At 42.3% G+C, this 20,425-nt stretch overlaps 1 protein-coding gene across 1 annotated transcript; it reads left to right on the top strand.

Moving 5' to 3' along the window:
* The first annotated feature begins 205 nt into the window (after window positions 1-205).
* On the top strand, window positions 206-18,929 carry SUDS3 (SDS3 homolog, SIN3A corepressor complex component). The gene is made up of 12 exons (XM_066562338.1): window positions 206-392; window positions 1,834-1,903; window positions 2,803-2,858; window positions 3,151-3,222; window positions 4,762-4,781; window positions 5,328-5,484; window positions 7,677-7,772; window positions 9,492-9,553; window positions 10,439-10,460; window positions 11,102-11,207; window positions 15,351-15,435; window positions 17,052-18,929. Exons 1-12 carry the CDS (start codon window positions 233-235, stop codon window positions 17,148-17,150), a joined length of 1,005 nt encoding a protein of 334 aa, XP_066418435.1. The 5' UTR covers window positions 206-232; the 3' UTR covers window positions 17,151-18,929.
* The last annotated feature ends 1,496 nt before the right edge of the window (window positions 18,930-20,425 follow it).

Here is a 20,425-nt window from a genome sequence, read left to right as displayed (position 1 = left end):
ACGCAGGTGGCCAGAAACCGCTGAGGAGTTAACCCCCACGCCAGCACAGCCCAACCCCGTGCCACGCACCGGGCGGGGCCGGGACTCGAACGCGTAACCCTCGGACCCGCAGGGCCCGCGCTGGCCGGGCGGGGGCGCGGCGGCCCCGGCGCCGCCCGGAAGCGGAAGCGCGGCCGCGGTTCCCGCCGCGGTTGCCGAGCGGCGGCCGCTCCGTCCCGTCCCGCCCGCGGCCATGAGCGCGGCCGGGCTCGTGTCCGCGCCGCCCGCAGCCCCGCCGGGGCCGCCCGCCCCCGCCATGGCCCCCGCGCCCGACTACTACGAGGAGGAGGAGCTGGAGAGCGCCGAGGAGGAGGACGGCGAGCGGAGCGCCCGGGCCCGCGACTCCGACGAGGGTGTGTGGGGAGGGGGCGGGTCGGTGCCCGGGGCCGGGGGGATGGAGCGGGGGCTCTCCTGGGGGTGTGAGGGGAGCGCTCCGCTCCGCACGGTGTTTGGAGAAGGGCTGCGGGCTTCAGGGGTTCGGGCGGCGAGAGCAGCCGAGGGAAACACGGAGCTGTCAGGGGGCAGCGGCTCCCCGCGGAACAGTAAACCAGAGAAGCCGCTGGACAGGCGGAGTTGTGGCTTCCCAGGGGAGCAGGGGACAGTGGGACATGGGGAGCGCTGAGCAGGGACTGAGTGCGACAGCAGAGGGAAAACAGCGGAGAAATCTGGTGTATGGGTTCTGACTCCGTGGTGTGAACGGGGAAGGACAGAAGTGTAGCAGTGCAGGAGGATGTGACAGCGCAAGAACCAGAGAGCGAGGGAGAAGAGCAAATTAAAAAGCCAGGGTAGCCAGGAGTGCAGAGGGCATGAAACGACAGACAAGGGAGGTGTAGAGGAGTCTTGGGCAGTGCCTGTTACTGGCAGCAGAGCCCCCTATCCCTTCTGGCCTGGTTAAAGATGGGATAACATTAAACATGCAGAGGAAGACAGGGTCAGTGGGGCCTCTCCCAACAGAGTATGGAAATCCTTTGTGGTGGCTCAGACATTGAAGTACATTTCTTGTAGTTAAAATCTTCTTGGTTTATTTTTGGTGCTTTAAATTTTATCTTACGTTTAAACTGTTTGTATTTTAAGAAAAATCTGAGAAAGGTTTGATTTAAGGGGCTGGGCTCCCCTGCCATGTGTAGGGAATTAGCTGTGGTTCAGGTGTCTCAGCTCTACCCTGTAAAGTCTGGAGGCACTTGCCCCTTTTTGGCAAGGTAATGGATTCTTGGCTCCCCACATGTTACAAATAAAAGCCTGAAAAGTCTTAGCATCAAGCTGGCAATCCCACAGTGATTTACTTTATTTACAGTTTATACTATTTATAAAGTGCAGCTATGTTTATGGCAGTGCTGGTATCTGAATATTGCAGTACCAAGTGAAGGATAGGTGAGAAGTTCAGGTCCCAGGCAGTAACTGCTCTCTTTGGTGAGAGCTTTGTGGTCAACCTGAGCAGCACTGAGTGGGTGGAACTCCAGTTACAGGTCTGTGAAACGTCTTTCAGGTCTTTAGGCTGTTTGTGTCTCACCTGTGTGTGAGTATTAATGTAGAGCCCCTCATCTTAAATGAGAAGAAATTCCCAGGCTGAGGTTGAAGCTGTTCATGCAAAACTCACAGTTGTAGGAACATGAGATGTTTCATTTCCCTCCTGAATTCATCTCTCAGGTTGTCTTTGATGCTGAATTGCCTGAGGTTTGGGGATTTCTTTTTTGCTTGCCTGTTTCCTTGTTTTTAAATAATTTACTACTGAGCTTGGTTTTTCTTTTTTAAATACTTTTTCAATTTAAACAAGTTGTTTTTTGCCTTGTTTAGACACTGAGGATGCCAGTGAAACAGACCTGGCAAAGCATGAGGAGGAGGACTTTGTAGAAATGAAAGAACAGTAAGTAACCCATTCCAAATACAAATAAGGTGATGTTCTATTGATTTGTGGGTTTAGGGGTATTTATTGCCTAAAACTTGGCAAAATTTTGGGCCAAGACTGGGAGTTTTAAGTGCTTACCCCAGTGAAACAGCTCATGAGTCCATACACTTGTATTTCTGCTCTCCCCAGTTACTTTCTCTGTTCTGTAGAAATTCAAGGAATTAAGGGCTACTGCTGTTTTAGGCAAAGAAATAATCATGAGTTCTGAGATCAGCTGCAAACGGATCCTGCTGCAGATAAATCCTTCAAATAAAATAAAGGTTCTGCTTTAGATAAGCTAAGGAAAAGTAAAATGCTTTTCCAAATGCCTTAAACAATAGAATTCTAGTCCTGAACCAGAAATGGACCTTTGGGAGACTTGAAACAGTCTGCCCATGCTGTGTAGGAGATTTGCAGTATTTTGAGTTCTTGCTTACTGGCAGAGACCTGTTTTTATACAGGTCAGGAAGATTTGGCCAGTGTTAAACCACAGATGTGTGGTAAAAGAAATGCAAGTTTGCAGCAGCACCAGGAATAGACTTCAGTGGGTTTTTAAAATAATGTGGGGAGCTAGTACACAGCTAATAAAACTTGATACAGTACAAGAATGATTCTGCTGTAAAACTTCTGATGTTTGTAGATCTAAATGTCATTTTAGGTTACAACAGCAACAAAAAACCCCCTATTTTATCCAAATTTTAAACCCATTCTTAAGACAGAATGAGAACCTTTCATGGGAATAAAATTCTTTAAGTTTGCAGTTCATTTGTTTCCTGAAGTTCTGAGAAGTTTTTGATTCCGTGTAAACATGAAACCTCAAGAGAATGTGGAATAAGCGATGTGTGCTTGGTGTTTAAAGTTTCCTGCTGTGCTTGCAGGATGTATCAGGACAAACTGGCATCTCTGAAGAGGCAGTTACAGCAGCTGCAGGAAGGTAAGCTTAGAAGAGTGGCTTTGGGTTTTATTTTCAGCACTTTTCAAATGTCATAGAAGGATGGGAGCAGCATCTTTCACTGCGTGTTGGTTCTCAGCTGTGCTGCAGAGTTGAAAATGTCAGCTGCTTCCCATCCACTTGGAGTTAAGCCTCTCTGCTAAAACACTTCTTAAAAGGAGTAATCCACTTTTTACAAAAGCAGGGAACGTGCTTTGAATGGTGTCTGACTCCTTAAGGATATTTAATGCTTGTGAAAAAAATACAATGGGAATCTACAATTTATTTCCACTAGGTACTCTTCAGGAATATCAGAAAAGGATGAAGAAGTTGGACCAGCAGTACAAAGAAAGGATAAGAAATGCAGGTAAGTGGAATTTCTCTCTAAGACACTGCAAATAACTTAAATGTGTGTTTTGTGTAACACTGAAGTAAAAAAGAGGTAATTCTCTCCTAAAAAGAAAAGGACCTTGCTGGAGCAGAGGGATCTTTGGGTACACTGCAGGGTTTTCTGAAGTCCACCAAACATGACAGGATTTGCCTTGATGATTTTCTTCCCTGATCACCATTGTTTGCTGCCTGATAAACAGTTTTAGCCTTCATTTGTGTGAAGCAGCACAAGTAGAAAGATGATTCCATTTTTGTCTCACCCACACTGTCCCACTTTGGTTTGTTTGGCGGCCCCAGCTGAAGCCTTTGGCTGCCCTGTCTCCTTCACTTTGCAGGAGTGGGAATTAGGAGCACAGGCTTTCCCCAGGATCTGTCTCTGAACAATGAGCCCAGGGGATTTGCTGCTGGAACTGTTGTTCTGCATGGCTGTGGCATGGAATGGGCTGCCTGGACTTTGGGTACTGCTCTGTTTGAAGGAGCAAAGTTAATTTTTAAAGTGCCCAGTGCTTGTCCTTCTGGGTGTTTTGTTATGTTGCTGCAGAGGAATGGCTTGGGAATCAGATCCAGCTGCTTGCCCTCTCTCTTTCATCTTCCCTTTTCAGTAGTTCTTACCTTGGATATTGAATCAGGGCCTTTAAAAAAGGCATTGTGTGGATATAGGAAATGCAGCTGCTCCAGTTCTGTATTTCTGAAAGTGCCTGGGAAAGGTAAAGGATTTGCTAGAGGAACTGAAGTGGTTTGAGCAACTTCTTGTTAACAGGAACCTGTCTCCTGAGATGAATTTTACTAATGATTTAGGTTGAAAAATATCTCCAAAAAGACCTTTCATATGCACTAGAGCTGCATCCTGACAAGCCTGGGCTGTTCTGATAAAATTAAGCCCCAGTGCAAACTGGTATTTCTGGCTGGCCATGAGCAGTGCTGCAGAGGCAGAGTTCTTCCACAGGAGGGCAGGTGGTGATCACTTGGAATTTTATGAGTAAAAAATCCAGCTGCCTTGTACTACAGGAATAAAGCTCTTTTATGTTTGTCCTTGCCAAGCTGTGGTTTATTAAACCAACAGTTTCCATTTACCTGCATTTGATTATCTACATAATGCTGCTTTCATGCTTTGCAAATAGAAAGTTTGATTTTATTACAGAAAGTTTGATTTTTATTGCAGCATTCTTATATTTGGTGTATATCTATTACTGGTTTTTAATTTTTTTTTTTTAAATAATAGAGTAGTACAGTGTTGCTACTACAGCATGAACTGAACTCAATAGTGTGGAACAGTGGAAGCTTTTTGAGGTGACAGTCTGTAAAAAACCTCTAGTAACAGTGTATTTTTGTGAAACTTTTTCATAGTCACTTTATTTTCAGCATAAAGCTGTGAAGTCAGAGTAGAGATTGGATAGGTACATGAATTATTTGCTTCACTGCCTGTCTTGGCTGCAATATTCAATGGCTTAAAATGTTAAGGAAGTAATTTTGTGCAGCTTTGAAGGTAATAAATTAAGTCTTTCTTGTGTTTCAGAACTGTTCCTGCAGCTGGAAGTAAGTACTCTTAATTTATCAAAAATATGCATTAATTAGATGGAAGAGGCATAAACCTTGTTTCATCAGCCAGTATTTGGGCTTGTTTTCCCAGAAGGCTTAAAGAAATTTTCTACCTCTGGCTGCCTTGTTGCACTTGAGATGTAGTAGAGCTTACTGCTGGTATTACCTCAAGTAACTTCTGCACTTTGTTTTTAAAGTATAATTACATATTTGCTGTTGGGCTCTTGTATCTGGATGTGCATTGGGCTGGTCAAAAAGGGGTGTTTAAGGTGATGAGTGCTGTTTATAAATCAGCAGAGCTCTCTGCTAGGGACTTGATTTGTTGTGCAACATCAAAATGTCTTTTTACAAATCATTCTTTTACCAATATAATAGCACTAAGTGGTATTGGGATGTTTTTCTGTAGATTTTGAATATTGATAATCTTTAGAACTTGGACCAGTTGTGAACTGAAAAGCTGGTCAATAAAGTATTTGAAAAGCTGTTGTGATATCATTAACTGAGTCCTTAATTAACCTCCTTGCTCCTTGGGTTTTGCATTAGACAGATCAGGTGGAGAAAAATTATGTGAAGGAAAAAAAAGCAGCAGCAAAGGAGTTTGAAGATAAGAAAATTGAGCTTAAGGAAAATCTGATAGCAGAGTTGGAAGAGAAGAAGAAGATGATTGAGAATGAAAAGCTAACCATGGAATTAACAGGAGGTAAACAACATAAGCACCTGTCATTTGTGTTATCCACTCTGCTCCTGCTTAGGAAAAGAGCTGTGAAGATGTCAGTGCTGGTGTACACAGCTGGTGGGAAATGCCAAGGGGTGCAGAGCACGAATTGATGGCCTTTGAATGGAGAAAGCAGCTCAAAATTCAGTGAATTGTTAACAGGGGAATCAAGCAGTGCCAGTGGAGCAGCAGAGGGGATGATGGCCTTGCTGATAAGGGAGAGAGGTTGCTTTGGTTCCCTGATGTAGCAATAAAGCTATCGAGATATGTCACAATACTGACTGAACCAGTGATGCCAGTTTGTAAAGCTGTGTCCTTTCCTTGCTGCAGGAGTGGGTGGTCAAGCAGTTGAAGAAAGCCAAATAATAAAGTTGAAACCTGCTGCTTAAAGCCAGAAAACAAAGATTTGTGGGTTACATTTGTGTCCAAGCTCTAGAAAATTTATACTAAATGGACAGACTTTTTTTTTGAGACAGTTGGTACCCCTGTTGTCATCTTGTTGCAGGGGTTCCATGCTGTTGTCTCCTTATCACAAAAGTTTCACACCTTTTGGTGTTTCTCATGGGCAGCTCCTCATAGCACTGACTCTTTCTTCTTCACAAAGCAGCCACTGACCCCAGTTCCCCTCTCAAGCACCCACCCCACTCTTTTATAGCATCTTCTTCTCATTGCTTACAGCTGTGGCCTGGTAAAGCTTGTTCCTAATCTTTGATAATTGGCCCAGCTGCAGCTCCTCAGGGGTAAGATTACTTTCTTTTGTCATCTTATATTCTATCCCCCTACACCCCTGGTGCCTTGCAGTGCTCTGTGGTAATGAACACAGGGGGGCTAAGTTGGGGTTGATTATTCCTGCAGAATTCTGTTGCTGTGGTACTGAACCAAAAATCTGGTTTGATGTTCTTTGGGAGCAGTTCCCTCACTTCATGGAATGATAATGTGGTTTGTTTGCTGAGTCCTGTCCATGAGTTATACCCTTCCTATATTTCTTGCATAATATCTACAGGTTTTATATTAACTAATAATGTAGTTAATATTCAGAAGTGAGAATTAAACCTTGTTTTGGTGTATTAAATGGTGCTCTTGGCTTAATATAAACTCTTGGGGCTGATGTGGACTGGAAAGCATCTTGAGTTGTGCTGTTTCCCTGGTAACTTTTTATTTATTTATGAAATCTGATCTCATGGTCATCCTTGTTCACCCTTGAGATGAGGAGAGAAGGAATTTGGTGTATTTGGCACATGCAGAGCTGCTCAAGGTTTTTGTGTCTAGTGGAATCCAAAGGAGCTTCCCAGATGGAAGTGCTTCCCAGGGGGTGATGCAAGGGTGCTTAGAGATGAGCCAGTAAATCTCAGCACAGAGAAAGGGAGGTGAGATGATGTGTTTGGCATTTATGGTGTGGTCTCTTGGCTGCCAGTTCAACATATCTTGATGAATTAAGGAATGAGTTGTGAGAGTTTAGTGCAGTTGTTCAGTAAAGGTTATCCTGTAGGCACTTGGACAAACCTAAGTTCAGATAATTACTTAGTGATGAGACTGGTGTTGAAGTTTTTAACAGACTTTCTTCTTTTTCCCCAGTGCATATGCTGCAATTTACTTCCTGTCAACTGCTGCTCTGTGTGTTATTAATTAGGCTCATTTCATTAATCATTCTTAGGTAATCTGAATTTAAATACTGTTTGTTTGAAATCACTCCAGCAGACTTGTATCAGTCTTCAATGCAGAAATTTTTTCTAATCTTTTGACAAAGCTGTTTTTCTGCCTTGAAGATGAGACAGCAATTGATTTGTAGCTGATGTTTTACATGCTATTAATGATCTGAGTTGGGCTGGGAAAGAACTCCATGAGCTTGGCCTTTTAAATCTGTTCCCAAGCAGATAGGCTGAGCATGAAAGGAACTTGAATTCTTGTAGCATCATTGTGCTGCTTATCAGTACCTGGAGCAGCTGTAACCATGGCATTGCAGCACTGGCACTGAACAGTGACCTGATGGGAGAGAACTTGGGTTCACTGTCAGCACTTCCATGCTGGGAGCTAGCACACAAACATACCAAAAAAAAAAATCCAATTTGCTGAATGAAAGAGGGAAGATTATTTTCTCTGTGCTTTGTGTAGAAAGCTGCTGCTTCTTACTCCTTTCTCTCTGGTCTTATCAGCTCTCCAACTTCATTTCTCTGCAGATTCAATGGAAGTGAAGCCCATTATGACAAGGAAACTGAGACGGAGACCAAATGATCCAGTTCCCATCCCAGACAAGAGGAGGAAACCTGCCCCTGATATCCTTTCCTGGAGTCACTGCTGGCTTTGCAGCCCCTGTGCTACCCACACCTTGGTTGTTTTGTACAGCAAAGAAAAGGAAATGAAATGCCAGGATCAGATTTTAACCTGGGAAAGAAATACAATTGTCATGTGTAATGTGTGCTAAAGCAATACCAGCAGTTATACAATTCTATGTATGTATAAATACATATATATATATATATATATATATATATATATATATATATATATATGTTAGAGATCCTTTGGTATCCTAATTTAATCCTTACAGTATCATGAGATAAATTATTCTCACTGACAAAAAAAAAAAGTTGAATTCTACAGGCAATTTATTTCACAAAAGAAAAACTTTAGGAGAACGTTAGATATAGATATATATGCTGAGATAATTGATTCCATAGATAGTAAATGGCTTTTTACATGAGCCAGAGCTTTTCTCATTTCAAGACGTGACAAAGCATTTACCAGAAAGATCATATTTGTCATATCCAAATAGTTTTTCCATTTCTGATAAAAGCTTCAGATCTCTAATCCAGAGATGCATAGCAAAAGCAAAGATGCTAGATTTGTTCTTTGAATAAGAAAATATGAAGATTCATCTTATTTTCATGTATCACAAGAGACAGAAAAACATGTCTGTGTAATCCTTAGGATCTGCCTTGCTGCATGTCTCAAAATTAAAATGTTCCTTGGCTTCTGGAAATATGTTTTTAGCTCCTCTGTGATGATAGGCACTTTTTCTATTTGTGTATTAAATTCACCTGGAGAGGAAGGCAAGGATATTTGCTTTGCAGGGGTTTCTCATTAGATTCTAAACCTGTATTTCTTAGATTAAAAAAACTTATCTGAGTGACTCTCATTTTCTGAAGGCAATATCAAACCTTGAACTTTTGGAGTTCATGCAGGATGGTCATGAGCATCTCCAGTTTCAATTAACCTCCTTCTGGTTGGAGATTCTGTTCACTCTTTCAGGAAAAAAAAAAGTCATTTATTAGTGCCCCTATCTCATCCAAAATAAATGAGTTTCATAGTGAACATGACCTGCTAATTGAGCATGATACAGCAACCACACAGTAAAAATCTCTGCCTTTGCTCACTGGGAGAGGATTAAAGTCCATCAAAACCAAAATCCTTGAAATGCAGCCCAGCAATTGTTAACTTTAGTGTAATACTTTGAATACTTTTGGCTAAACACTTGTTATGAAGAAACAAAAGTACAGCAGAGCTCTTAATAAGACTGTAATACACTAATTTCTATTTTCAGAGGTTTTGGGTTTGTTTTCAGGTGCATTGTAGGCTCTTACTTATCCCCAATCACACAAAGTTTTATTTAACTAGGTTTAGGTGGGATTTAGCTTCACTGTAGAAAACCTGAAGTGAGTCTTGTTTCAGCTCACAGATTCTTTTCCACAGAAATAAAAGATGAAAACCACTGAAAATGCTGGTGCTTGATGCTTCCATGAAGTAAATGTCAGTGCACTAAAGGCTTTTCATTGATGGTTGTGTCCGAATAAATTAAAATGATTTTGCACTCTGCTGCTAAGATGGTGGGGATGGACTTGTATTAATTCCTCTGACATAAAAAACAGCTCAAGTAAGACATTTATTAAAATCCTGGAAACCTTTTGCCTTACATTTACTCGAGTGAAATATCATTGACCTTTAATTTTTAGCCTTGCTTGTCAAGAGCTTATGGAAACCTTAATTCTGGATACCTCAGCTAAATTATTTGTTGACTGATGAGCAAATAATGGAGGACCTAAGAACGCTGAATAAGGTAGGGATTGTTGCTTGACTGTATTTCTTCATTTTCAAGAGAAGGCAAATGCTTTTTCCTGAAGAGAACAGAGCTCTCTTTAATGTTCATTTTTGAGATGTGGCACTATTTCATCCCTGTAGGCTTTCTGAAGTAGCACAAGAAAAGATTTAGCAAGATGGTATCTCCTCTTTTTTTATTGAGGTTTAATTAACCTAATTTAAATGACTGTCACCTAAAAATGTTACCTTTTGTGGGAACCAAGGGATGAGCTATGTTAAGGAGTTTCTTCCTCATGGCTGAGCAGATGTCACTGCATTTTTTGGGAGATCACAGGCTGCCTTTGGTTTAAGCCTTAGTGTGGGGTAGGATTTTGTCATTAATTTTGTTTCTCCCTGCTGTCACAGGATTTCAGCAAGCTGGATAGAGGGCAGTGTGCATGTTTAGAGCTTTTCTGGGTTTGATTAACATATTGTTTTCTTGCTGAACACTTGAAGGCTTATCTAATTTCTTAGAATATAAGCTGCTCATTAAGGCATTTTGAGGATGCTAGTGGAACATTGGTTTTGTGCCAGCTGTTGAGGTTTCTCTAATGATTTAGCTCCTGTATTTTGTGTACCCTGAGAAATGTTGTATCACATTCAAAAATAGTGTGTTAGATGGGTTTGACTCACTGAAGTGGGTTGGCTGAATGCTCTCAAGTTGTTTTTTTGGCCTTTAGGATCATTATACTGATTATCTGCACCTTTGGCTGTTTAGAGCACACTGGTTATGTGTTATGCCACTTAACAGAGCATTTAAAATAGAAATATTCAGAGTGTGGAAAGTAAGATACCTGAAGTTATCAGTGCAGCTTCTGTGGCTCCTGTCAGATCTCTAACACTGCTTTTTTCTCTTCCCATGTAGCTTAAATCACCCAAGAGACCAGGTGAGTTACAGATGCAGTGGAACTGGTTCATGGGGGGCTGCTCTGAGCAGAGGATGGTACTGCGGATGTTTGGCTGTGCAATTGCTGTTCTTTGTGTGGTGCTGATGTTTGTCAGGGATGGGAGGGGGGCATGAGCATCTTTGGTGGCTGAAACATTTGGGCATGGGACAATCCAACTGGGAAAAGAGGTTTTCCATGATATTCAGGTGCATCTGGGCACCTTGTCTGATTGTCAGCTCCACTGAGGGATTGACCACTTGTGGTTTTATGTCTCCAGCTCTCTAGATTGCCCAACACTTTGTTTCAAGACAGAGTGGGACTAACTTCCCTCAGTAATTTTAACCATATTTAACTAATTAACTGTGGATTCTAACTAAAACAAAATCAAGGACATACTGTCCATCCCTTACCCATGAATGTTTTTTCACATGCTTTATTTCAGTGAATATTTTAATTCGAGGCAGAGGTCAAGTTACTCATCACAATATATAATATTTCCCTGATGGATATTTGAGTTTGCAGTTTTCTCTGCTTGCTATTTCTGCACACACAACCTTATTAACTGCAGTTTTGCAGTCAGATGTGCTGCTGTGAGATGGGCACGTGCTGATCTTTAACCAGAATGTCTCTGCTGTCCCCAGCCTCCCCCTCCTCTCCTGAGCACCTCCCAGCTACACCAGCAGAGTCTCCAGCACAGAGATTTGAAGCTCGGATAGAAGATGGCAAACTCTACTATGACAAGAGATGGTGAGACCTGGGGAGTTTTTGTTTCCATCAGTCTGTTCTGTGTTGTGTAGTGAGGTGGCAGAGGCTGCAGAGAGAAATGGCTTTGAGCAAAGAATTGGTGGACAAAATGCTTTAGGGCAGAGGTTTGCTGTTCCCTCCACAAGCTCATCATGGGCCCAGTAAAGCAGAGGGGATGGATGATGGAATGTTCACACCCTGCAGGCTTTCAGAGATAACTGGTGCCTCCAATAAAAGGAGACTTGAATCTTTTCCATGGCCCACTGTGGCACTTAGGAAGTCAAACCTAATAAGAGATAGGAGAGGCAGCAGCAGCCACAGTGGGATGTGACTGAAGCTGCCCAGTTTGGACACAGCCACTCCATGATTTGCTGTCAGCAACACTCCCATTTCTGAGCTTCACATTTCTGCCCAGCATTCCACAAGGTGGCAGAAGAAATGTCATCCACCAGCTGCTCAGGATGAAAGATGCTTCTAATAAATCCAAATAACCTTTAAAGATCAAACCCACCTGGGAGAGGCAACTTCAGAATTGCTGATTGGATTTATCTCTGTTGAGTTTTATGGCCATGCAGCTGTACAAGCTTCACAAAACACAAGGAAAATATTAAATTCTGCAGAGGAAACTTACATCTTACACTTAATCCATGAGACTTGCAAACCTGGATAATCTAGGGGGCAATATTAAACTTGGGCAGAAAACAATTTGCTTTCAAAAAGTCATCTGCTCATTTGTAGCCTACTTCAGTGTTCTGGTGGCTCAAAACAAGTGATGAGGCTGTAATTTTATCATAGAAGTACGTGTGAAGCTGGGTTTTTTTACACAGCAATCCTCTTGGCTATTTGGTCAGTTTTTCTTTCTGCCTGAAGTTTAATTGAGGGTTCAGTGTACACAGCTCTCATAAAAGCTGCTCCCTCAGTTTAAACATTCATGAAGTGTAAAGCAGATAGGAGCTGAACAGGCTACTTGTTCCACAGATTCATCAAGGTTTTTAGAGGGTTTTTTTGCTTTTATAATTTTTTGGTGTGTGTAAAGTGACTGTCCCCAGGATATATTTGGATGAATAAACTCTTCTTAGAATGTTGAAGCATATGGAGTACTTGAAAAGTGTTCATGAGTAAAAAAAGAAAGGAAAAAAAAAGGCATCTGAAGTAATCTGTTAGTAAAGCTCAAAACTTCTCATTAAATTTAAACCTGGAAGAGCTTCAGTGAGCCCAGAACCTCAGCAAAGCACCAGCTCTCTCTGAAGGGTATCTGGCTGTGGCATAAAGCACTTAACAGATATTTTCACCTTGCTGAATTCACTTGTCATGGGGGTCTTGCTGTCAGGGATTCCAGCTGTTGTCTTTCCTGGCTGCCTTTTTTTTAATGCTGTTTTAAGATGAGTATCTTATATTTTTTGTTGTAATAATCCTGCTTAGATTTTTTTTTGATTGATAATAAGTAACAGTACTTGTGCAAAGTAGCTGGTGCTTTAATAGAATGAAGTAACTGAGTTGGTAGTGGGAGGGTAATTCTTCCTAAGGTGCATAAAGAATGCTGGCATGCACAGAAATCCTAAACCTGACAGCCCAGGAATGACTTCCCCTGTTTCCTGATGCAGCCCTGCATGACAATGACCTGAAAACAGGGAATGTTTAATGCCAGTAATGAACCCCCTGAAGTCTTGCAGAGACATTTCAGACATCTCCAGAGTGGAGTGTTTCAGGTGAATGTGGAATTAGACTCAGTTTTTTAATGCTCAGAGCTCTGTGCTCCCCATCAAATCCTAAACCACAGTTCACTGTACAGCAGCCATCTTTTTGCTCTTAGCTTTGCTGCATACAATAATGCTGAGAGATTTCTTTCAATCTTCTGATGGAGTTGCAGTTGGAAATCTTGGCCTTTCAGTAAAATATTTTATAGCAGGAAATAGAATTATTTCTGCTTGCCTCCTTGGTGTGTTTTACCTGCTGCAACAGTGAGAGTTGTTTGGCTCTGCTTTCTTGAAAGCCAACTTAAACCCCATTGCATTTTTCATCTGAGGTAATTTCCTCAATCCTGTCCCTCTGTGGATCTATAAATTTGGCAGAAGGGTGAGACATGACCAGGGAACTGATGCCCCAGGGTGCTGTGCCTCCAGCTGCCCTGTCTCTGTGAGTGTGAGACAGGTGAGACAGCTCTTCAGGGAAACACCGCTGACTTGGCTCTTTGCATTTTCTGGGCACAATTAGCATTAATTTACTGATGGAGAATCATTCATGGGGTGAAATCCAAGGGCTGAATGAAGTCTCTGACACGTGTGTCAACAGCTTTGGAATTCACTGGTAATCAGAAATTCAAAGTGGGGGAAATATTTCCTTGTCTGTGTGGGCACAGCTAACACTTGAGAGCTGTTGTTTGCCCTGGCTTCTCCTGCACTCCTGCTGATTGTATCAAGATCAAAACTCTTACTTAAGTACTCACAGCATGGCATGGTAGGGCACTGCTGGACTGAGATTCTTGTCTCATCTTAGTGAGGCCTGGGGTTTGCAGCAGCTTATTGAGTTCCTCTGTATCATTTAATGACATCTGAGCTTCCTAAACTGAGATTTTTTTTTTGTTGCTTTGCATTGCCCTGGAACCCACTGACATTGTTTCTGTCAAAATGAGGGAGAAAGACACCTGTGTCCAAGCATTGTTTTAAAGGTTGCAGGATTTGGGGATTTTTTTATTCCCTAATCACCCCCATGGGTAATGAGTATGTTTGGAAGGCTCAAAGCTGACACTCATTCCAGCTACTGGCAAGCACTAAAAGATCTTAAAACAGCATAAAAATAAGGCAGCCAGGAAAAACAACAGCTGGAATTCCTGACAGCAAGACCCCCATGACAAGTGAATTCAGCAAGGTGAAAATATCTGTTAAGTGCTTTATGCCACAGCCAGATACCCTTCAGAGAGAGCTGGTGCTTTGCTGAGGTTCTGGGCTCACTGAAGCTCTTCCAGGTTTAAATTTAATGGGAAGTTCTGAGTGCAGAATTTTCCAGTAGGAAGAGATTGTGGAATAAACCATTGGAAGACTTCCACATGTACAATATGGTTATTGTAGAAATAACTGTAAAGTTTCAATAAATCCATGTATTTTGCAAATGGCAGTCAGGCTGCAAGGGGTTGCACTGGGTGGCTACTGAGGGAATATCTGTGCAGGGATTCTGCAGCTTGGACTGCCCAGATAAAAATCATGATTAGGAGAAAGGTGGAAATACAGTCATGCTTTTATAGCTGTAAAGTATTTTGCTGTTTGCTTGATTAAGATGATTTCCTTGCAAATCACCTGTTCCAGTGTAATTAGTTCTGCCTATGGAGGAGAATGAGGCAGAATGAACAGAAAGTGGGGGTTTGAGGCTGGCACACTGCAGCACTTGGAGAAATGTGAGCTGTAAAGAGGGGAGTCCACAGAATCAAATTCAGAGTTAGGAATTTCAAAATCTCTGTTTTATACACAACGCATTAAGAACAATATAGAGCTTAAAAATATGATCTAAAATGGGATGAAATGGATATGTTTAGTTATGGACTCCTTATGGCAGATATTTACAGCTCATTACAGAGTCAGGTACCCATTAGTTACCATTTTGGGTATCTTCACACAATAGGACAGCATTAGAAATTTGAAGTCTCATTAAACAATGCACAGGCTGCACTGATTGAGGGTAATTCACTTTTGGTGGTGCTCTGGTAATTCTGTATTAGGGAACAACTTGAGTGAGTATCTGTGATTTGCTCTGTTATATTTTGTCAGGCAAAATAAGGAGTTGCCTTCTGAAATCCATCCTGAGTCTGAAATGGGAAAGGCTGCTTGGATTAACCCTTGAAGGCTGGGTGTGTTGTCAGTCACTGTTCCCCTGGCCTGGGGCTGGGGCTCTGCCTCTCCCCCTTGCAGTTGGGAAATCTGTTTTCAGTACCCTTCAGTGCAGAGTTGAATGTGAGTTAAGACTCTCCTGCATTTCAAAATACCATTAATGCAGGATATGTGTGTGTGTGATCAGATCACCACTGTCCTGCAAAGCTGGAGAAAGTGCTGTGGAAAGAAAGGCAGACTTCAAATTTACTCTGTCCAGCTTTATCAATAGTGGATTCATGCATTTCCTTTTTTATTTTTCCTTTTTTTTTTTTTCATTTTGCAGGTACCACAAGAGCCAAGCTATTTACCTGGAATCTAAGGAGAACACGAAGATCAGCTGTGTGATCAGTTCTGTGGGAGCCAACGAGGTTGTGGCTGCTTTTGTTTATTTAGCAGAGGGGGGAGAGACATGGGTTTAGTAAGGGCTGAAGATAAGATACCTGTCTGGGGTGTAAAGAAAGCTGAAGTCAAGATAAAACTGATTTGAGAAATCTCTTTTGAGATAGGAAGAGACTTGCTTTGTTTCTGAAGGATAATCCTGTGTTTTGCAAGCTCCTGCAGCAGTTGGGCAAAGGGAGCACTTTGGTTTTTGCTTGCAGATTCCAGACACTTCAGGGAAAGAAATAATAGATTTGAGTGCACTTCTCCTTAATCAGCCAATAAAGGAACTTTAATTTGTTGTGGCAGCTAAGGGAAAACACTTTATTTTCCTCAGAATGAGTTGCATGTGGGATCTGTTTGTGCCACAGCTGTTCCCTTGCAGTGGCAGTTGTGGCACTCAGTTCTTAGATAAAAGCAGTGGTAGTGTGCTTATGGGTGCATTAAAATTTGTTAAAAGTTATTATTGTAATTTAGCAAAAGTAATGTATCATTCCATCCTACTGTGGTAGAATATAAAATTGTACATGTTTGTTTCCTACAGTTGCTCAAAGTTTATGGATTTTTGAATTATTTTGGCAAGCAAAACATGCCAAATCCTTGGAAATGTTGCAGTTGGGAGATGATTATCAATGAACGTTGATTTTAATTTCTCTGGAGAAATAATTGAAGTAGAAATCCAGGCAAATACTAAATTCATTTTGTATTAAGGGGTCCTGTTAATAGAGTCAATTTATATCTAAAATAATAGAGTTAAATCAATTTACTTGTCAGGCCTGTAACTAATATATGAAGAAAAAAAAGTTTTGGGTAAATCACAGGCCAACAGAGCTTTATAATCCTTTGCATTAGGAAATATTGGACTTCCCTCCTAAAATACTGCAGTACTAAGGAGTGGATAATTCTTACTCAGTGTATTTATTTAAGTATGTTGAAATGCATTAGAAGGATATAATGCAGAGGAAATTGCTCAGACTTGATTTTTAAAGTACAGGTTTTTAGATCGAAACACCTTGAAGGTGATTTCAAAAACTCTCTGGAGTGGCTGCCTTGGTGGCAGCAATTTGTCTTGTGGCACGTGGTGTGAATCCTTCCGTGCAGGTGTTAAAAGAGGCCCTTTTATCTCCAGACACAATTTCTGTGGTACATTGTGGGGAATGCTTCATGGAACAGAATCAGAATAAGCTTTTCATTTGACTAATCGTTACTTGTCTGGGCAAATCCCAGGATAGATAATTTTATCATCTGTGGATCTAGAGAGACTTAGTCTTGATTAGGCAAAGCTCAGTGCCACGGCTCTGTTGTGAGCTGTGGCAGGAGGAACCTGCTTTCCTGATGGTGCTTGAAAGAGTCATTTTTCTCGAGGACTGTTTTGAGCAGGAAGTTAAGGAGGTGAAGTTCGACACCTTATTTCATTTTCTACTCAGGTTGCCTCCCATGGGGAGGGAGAGGGGATTAACCTCATTGATCTGTGCCCCCTGGGGGGCTCAGCTCCGACACTAAGACACGGAGTTAATTTGTCTGTTTGCTGCTTGCTGTGAGTTTTCCCTTTTTCTCCCCTAATTCATCTCCTTGTCCCATTCTTTTTGCCCTTGCTCTCCTGCAGATCTGGGTGAGGAAAACCAGCGACAGCACCAAGATGAGGATCTACCTGGGGCAGCTGCAGCGGGGCGTGTTCGTGATCCGCCGGCGCTCGGCCACCTGACTCTGCTCTGCCCTGGCCTGGTTTCTGTCACATCACCAAACCTCTGCCAGGGGCTCACAGGCTGCTCACTCCTCCCAGCAGCAGGGAACAGTCCTGACCTCTGATGAAACACTTTGTGGCTGGCCACATAATCCCCAGTAGTCCTTAAACCTTTAGTGATGCCCAAGCACTGCCCTGGACTGTTTCTGGATTTTGCATCAAGCTTCTGTACGCTCTCTTTGTATTTTGGGTGACTGTTTGAGAAGACTTGGCATCATCCTCCTTTTTGTTGTTGTTTTGTGGTGCACAGATGGGACCCATGTGTCAAAAACATCATCATCATGTTTCTGTTGGGAGTCAGACCAGTGGAAGAAGCTTTGCTTGTCGAGACCTGAGGTTATTTGTGCTTTTTGGCCTTGTTTTCCTGCAAGGCTCAGGATTTTGGGCAAAAGATGAATCCTGCCAGATTTCAGCTGCAGCTGAGAGATGCCTCCAGAATACCTGGTGCACAACATCAGCTTTATTGGATGGACTGTTGAAAGACTTGAGACTTTTTTAGGATGGTGTGAACAGCTCAGAAACTGCAGAAATACAGTGATTTTAATGTAGCTCAGAGTCACGCGTGGTTAGTCAGAAGCTTCCGTTTCTCTTCACATTAAAAAACATTCAATGAACAAGCAGAGTATGTCTGTTTGCTGATATAATTAGCTGGGATAGGTGGATGACTAAATTAAAGGACTAATTACCTGGATTTTGCAGATAGCAAGGCTGTATGAACTCTGTGTGTGTCTATAACCACTCAGAGATGTAAAGATGCAAACGATCAATTTCACTTTTTCCACTGATGCTCAGAATCACAGGCTATGGTGGGATCCTGCTGACAGGAGATCTGTAGTATCCTCCCAAGGATCCTGGTACAGAGTAGTTAGTGGCCTTGTCATGCTGCTGGAACCTTCATTCCCTGAGATGTTCTGCAAGGAGCTCCTTTTGAAGGCTGTTTTAATTGCTGGAGGTAACACTGGGTTTCTACACTTGGCCTCCTGCAGCACAAATGAAAATGCCCAAATAATGACATTAAGGTGCTCCCTAGGTGTTTAAAGATCTGCCTCTGGCATCCCTTTATTGTTCCCAGTCCTTTGCTGATGGCTGGAAGCACCAATGCCATGTATCTGCCTTGGCAGGAGCCACATGGTGCCCTGGCAGTGCTGTCACACCTCCACCTTCTGTGCAGAACAAATCAGTGCTCCTTTTGATTACTAGTCAAAAAGTTGTAAATTCTGTCTATCTCAATTTCTCTCACTTTGAGGCATCTTCTGGTTTTGCTTTTGAGCTGCCTTCCTGTTAACACCCATCCAGCCCAGCCTTTCTTTGGTGTGTGGATCAATGGAGTCCCGGGAAGGGAGTTGCAAGGGCTGTGCCCATTCCTTTCCTGCAGTTGGGTGGCAGTCACATCCCAAAAACTGCTGCCTGCACATGGGTCTGGAGTGGAGTGTGATGGCTCCTGATGTGACTGAGCCACCTGACTTGATTTTTGCTGAGTTTTGAGGATCTGGAGCTCTGGCAAGGCAGGAGAGGGTGTTTCCCACCCTTGACAATGTGCCATCCCTGCTGCAGCTTAGGCAGCCAAATGCAGCAGGCTGGATTTTGTCAAGTTAACAGCTTACTTAATATAACTTAACATTCCCTGCACGTGTCACAGGTTTTTGATAAGGTGATGATGTACCAGACAGGATTTGTCACTGAGTCTTTAAATGAACATCATTCTAATAATAAAAAGTGCTGAGGAAGTAGCAGGATTTATTTCCTGTCTCTATCACTTTATCAATACAGATATTTGTGGGAATTGCTGGTAACTTGTGCTCAGTGTTGGGGAGGTGCTTTGCCAGCAGCACCATCTGCTGCTGTGGTGTTCCCTGTTCTGGGGGAATTTTTGGAGTTGACAGAAGTGTGAGATGTTGGTGTGTGTGGGACAGGAGAGGGGCTCCATGAACCCATGGTCAATCAGGGCACAGCCTCCAGGAGGGATGTGAGAGGTTTGTACAACTTCCTTCTGTCAGAATTCCTTGCCAGTTTCCCCAATGCCTCTGACTCAGCCTTTGAACTGGTAATTTCTGCTTCTGGCAGCCCTGAGTAGGGGTTGTACTGCTGTAAATGGCTCAAAATTAACTGCTACACGGAAGGAATTTTGTTTATAGGCTGCTTCATCCTCAGTTTCTTAATGAAATGAAAGTCTGCCTTGGCTCTGTCGATCACCATAAAGAGTAGCTGTGTCTGCAGAGTACATGAATATTGTATCCTGGATTTTTTATCCTGGCAGGCTGTTCTGTAATGGCCTGAGCCATTTGTGAGGCTGGAAGTGATAAAGTGCACTGCCTTGCTGTGCACTCAGGGAAGCAAGTGCTTTTTTTTTTTTTTTAATCCTAAAAGGATGCACAAGTAGTTCTGTGGTGAGGATGAGGCATGTGGAGATCAAGAGTGGAGACATCAGCTGTAGAACTGAAGATTTCCTGCCACCGGTTGGAAAAATAGAGACAAGTTACTCAAGGAGATGGACAAGGTCTTGCTTGAATTCTAGGAGAAAATTGGCTTTTCTGTCTGCTCTTTGCCTGCTTATCATCAGTCTTGAAGGATCCCAACCCTCTGAACAGAAACAGCTTTGCTGCAGGTATGAAACAATTTAATCCTTGTTATGAACAGCATTCAAAGCAAATTCAGGAAATGACTTTAACTCATTGTTACAGTAATTTTAAAGAAAGGTGAACCTTCTGCCAAAAATAGACTTTTATTGAGGGTTAAATTGCAGTTGGCTGAGTCATATTAAGCTTTTCTGGTTTTTATTGCCTTGAGAAATGGACTGTGATGTTGATATGTGCAAAATAAAAAAGACATTTCCCCCCCAGCCATTAGATGTTCCAATGGAAGGAGGCCAGATCAGGGAGTCAACTTCCAGGGGTTTTTTGACATCATTCTCAACAGAAAGGTTTCCAAAGAGGCTTTTTCCAAGGACAAATGCTAATATACAAAATTGGCTTTTTAGTTTATGTGCTCTGCCTGGAATTTTGTAAAGAGACAAAGGGATTTAATGACAGAAGCACTAATTGTTTGCCTTGTTTTTTGTAAATTTCTGGGGAACTTAAAGAAAATAAAGGCTAAAAGAGCAAGGAATAGCTTTGTGGATAACTGAGGTTCTTCCTCCTTTAGAAAAAAGGAAAAGCAGCATTTGTGTTCTTGTTCCACAGAAGCAAACACTGAAATATTCAGAAATTCTGAATGGGTGTCTCAGGTTTGCTGTTACT

The sequence above is a fragment of the Molothrus aeneus genome, chromosome 18, assembly GCF_037042795.1.
Source record: "Molothrus aeneus isolate 106 chromosome 18, BPBGC_Maene_1.0, whole genome shotgun sequence".
Taxonomy (NCBI): domain Eukaryota; kingdom Metazoa; phylum Chordata; class Aves; order Passeriformes; family Icteridae; genus Molothrus; species Molothrus aeneus.
Note: the sequence above shows the minus strand (reverse complement) of the source record. Positions and strands in the feature narration are given on the sequence as shown.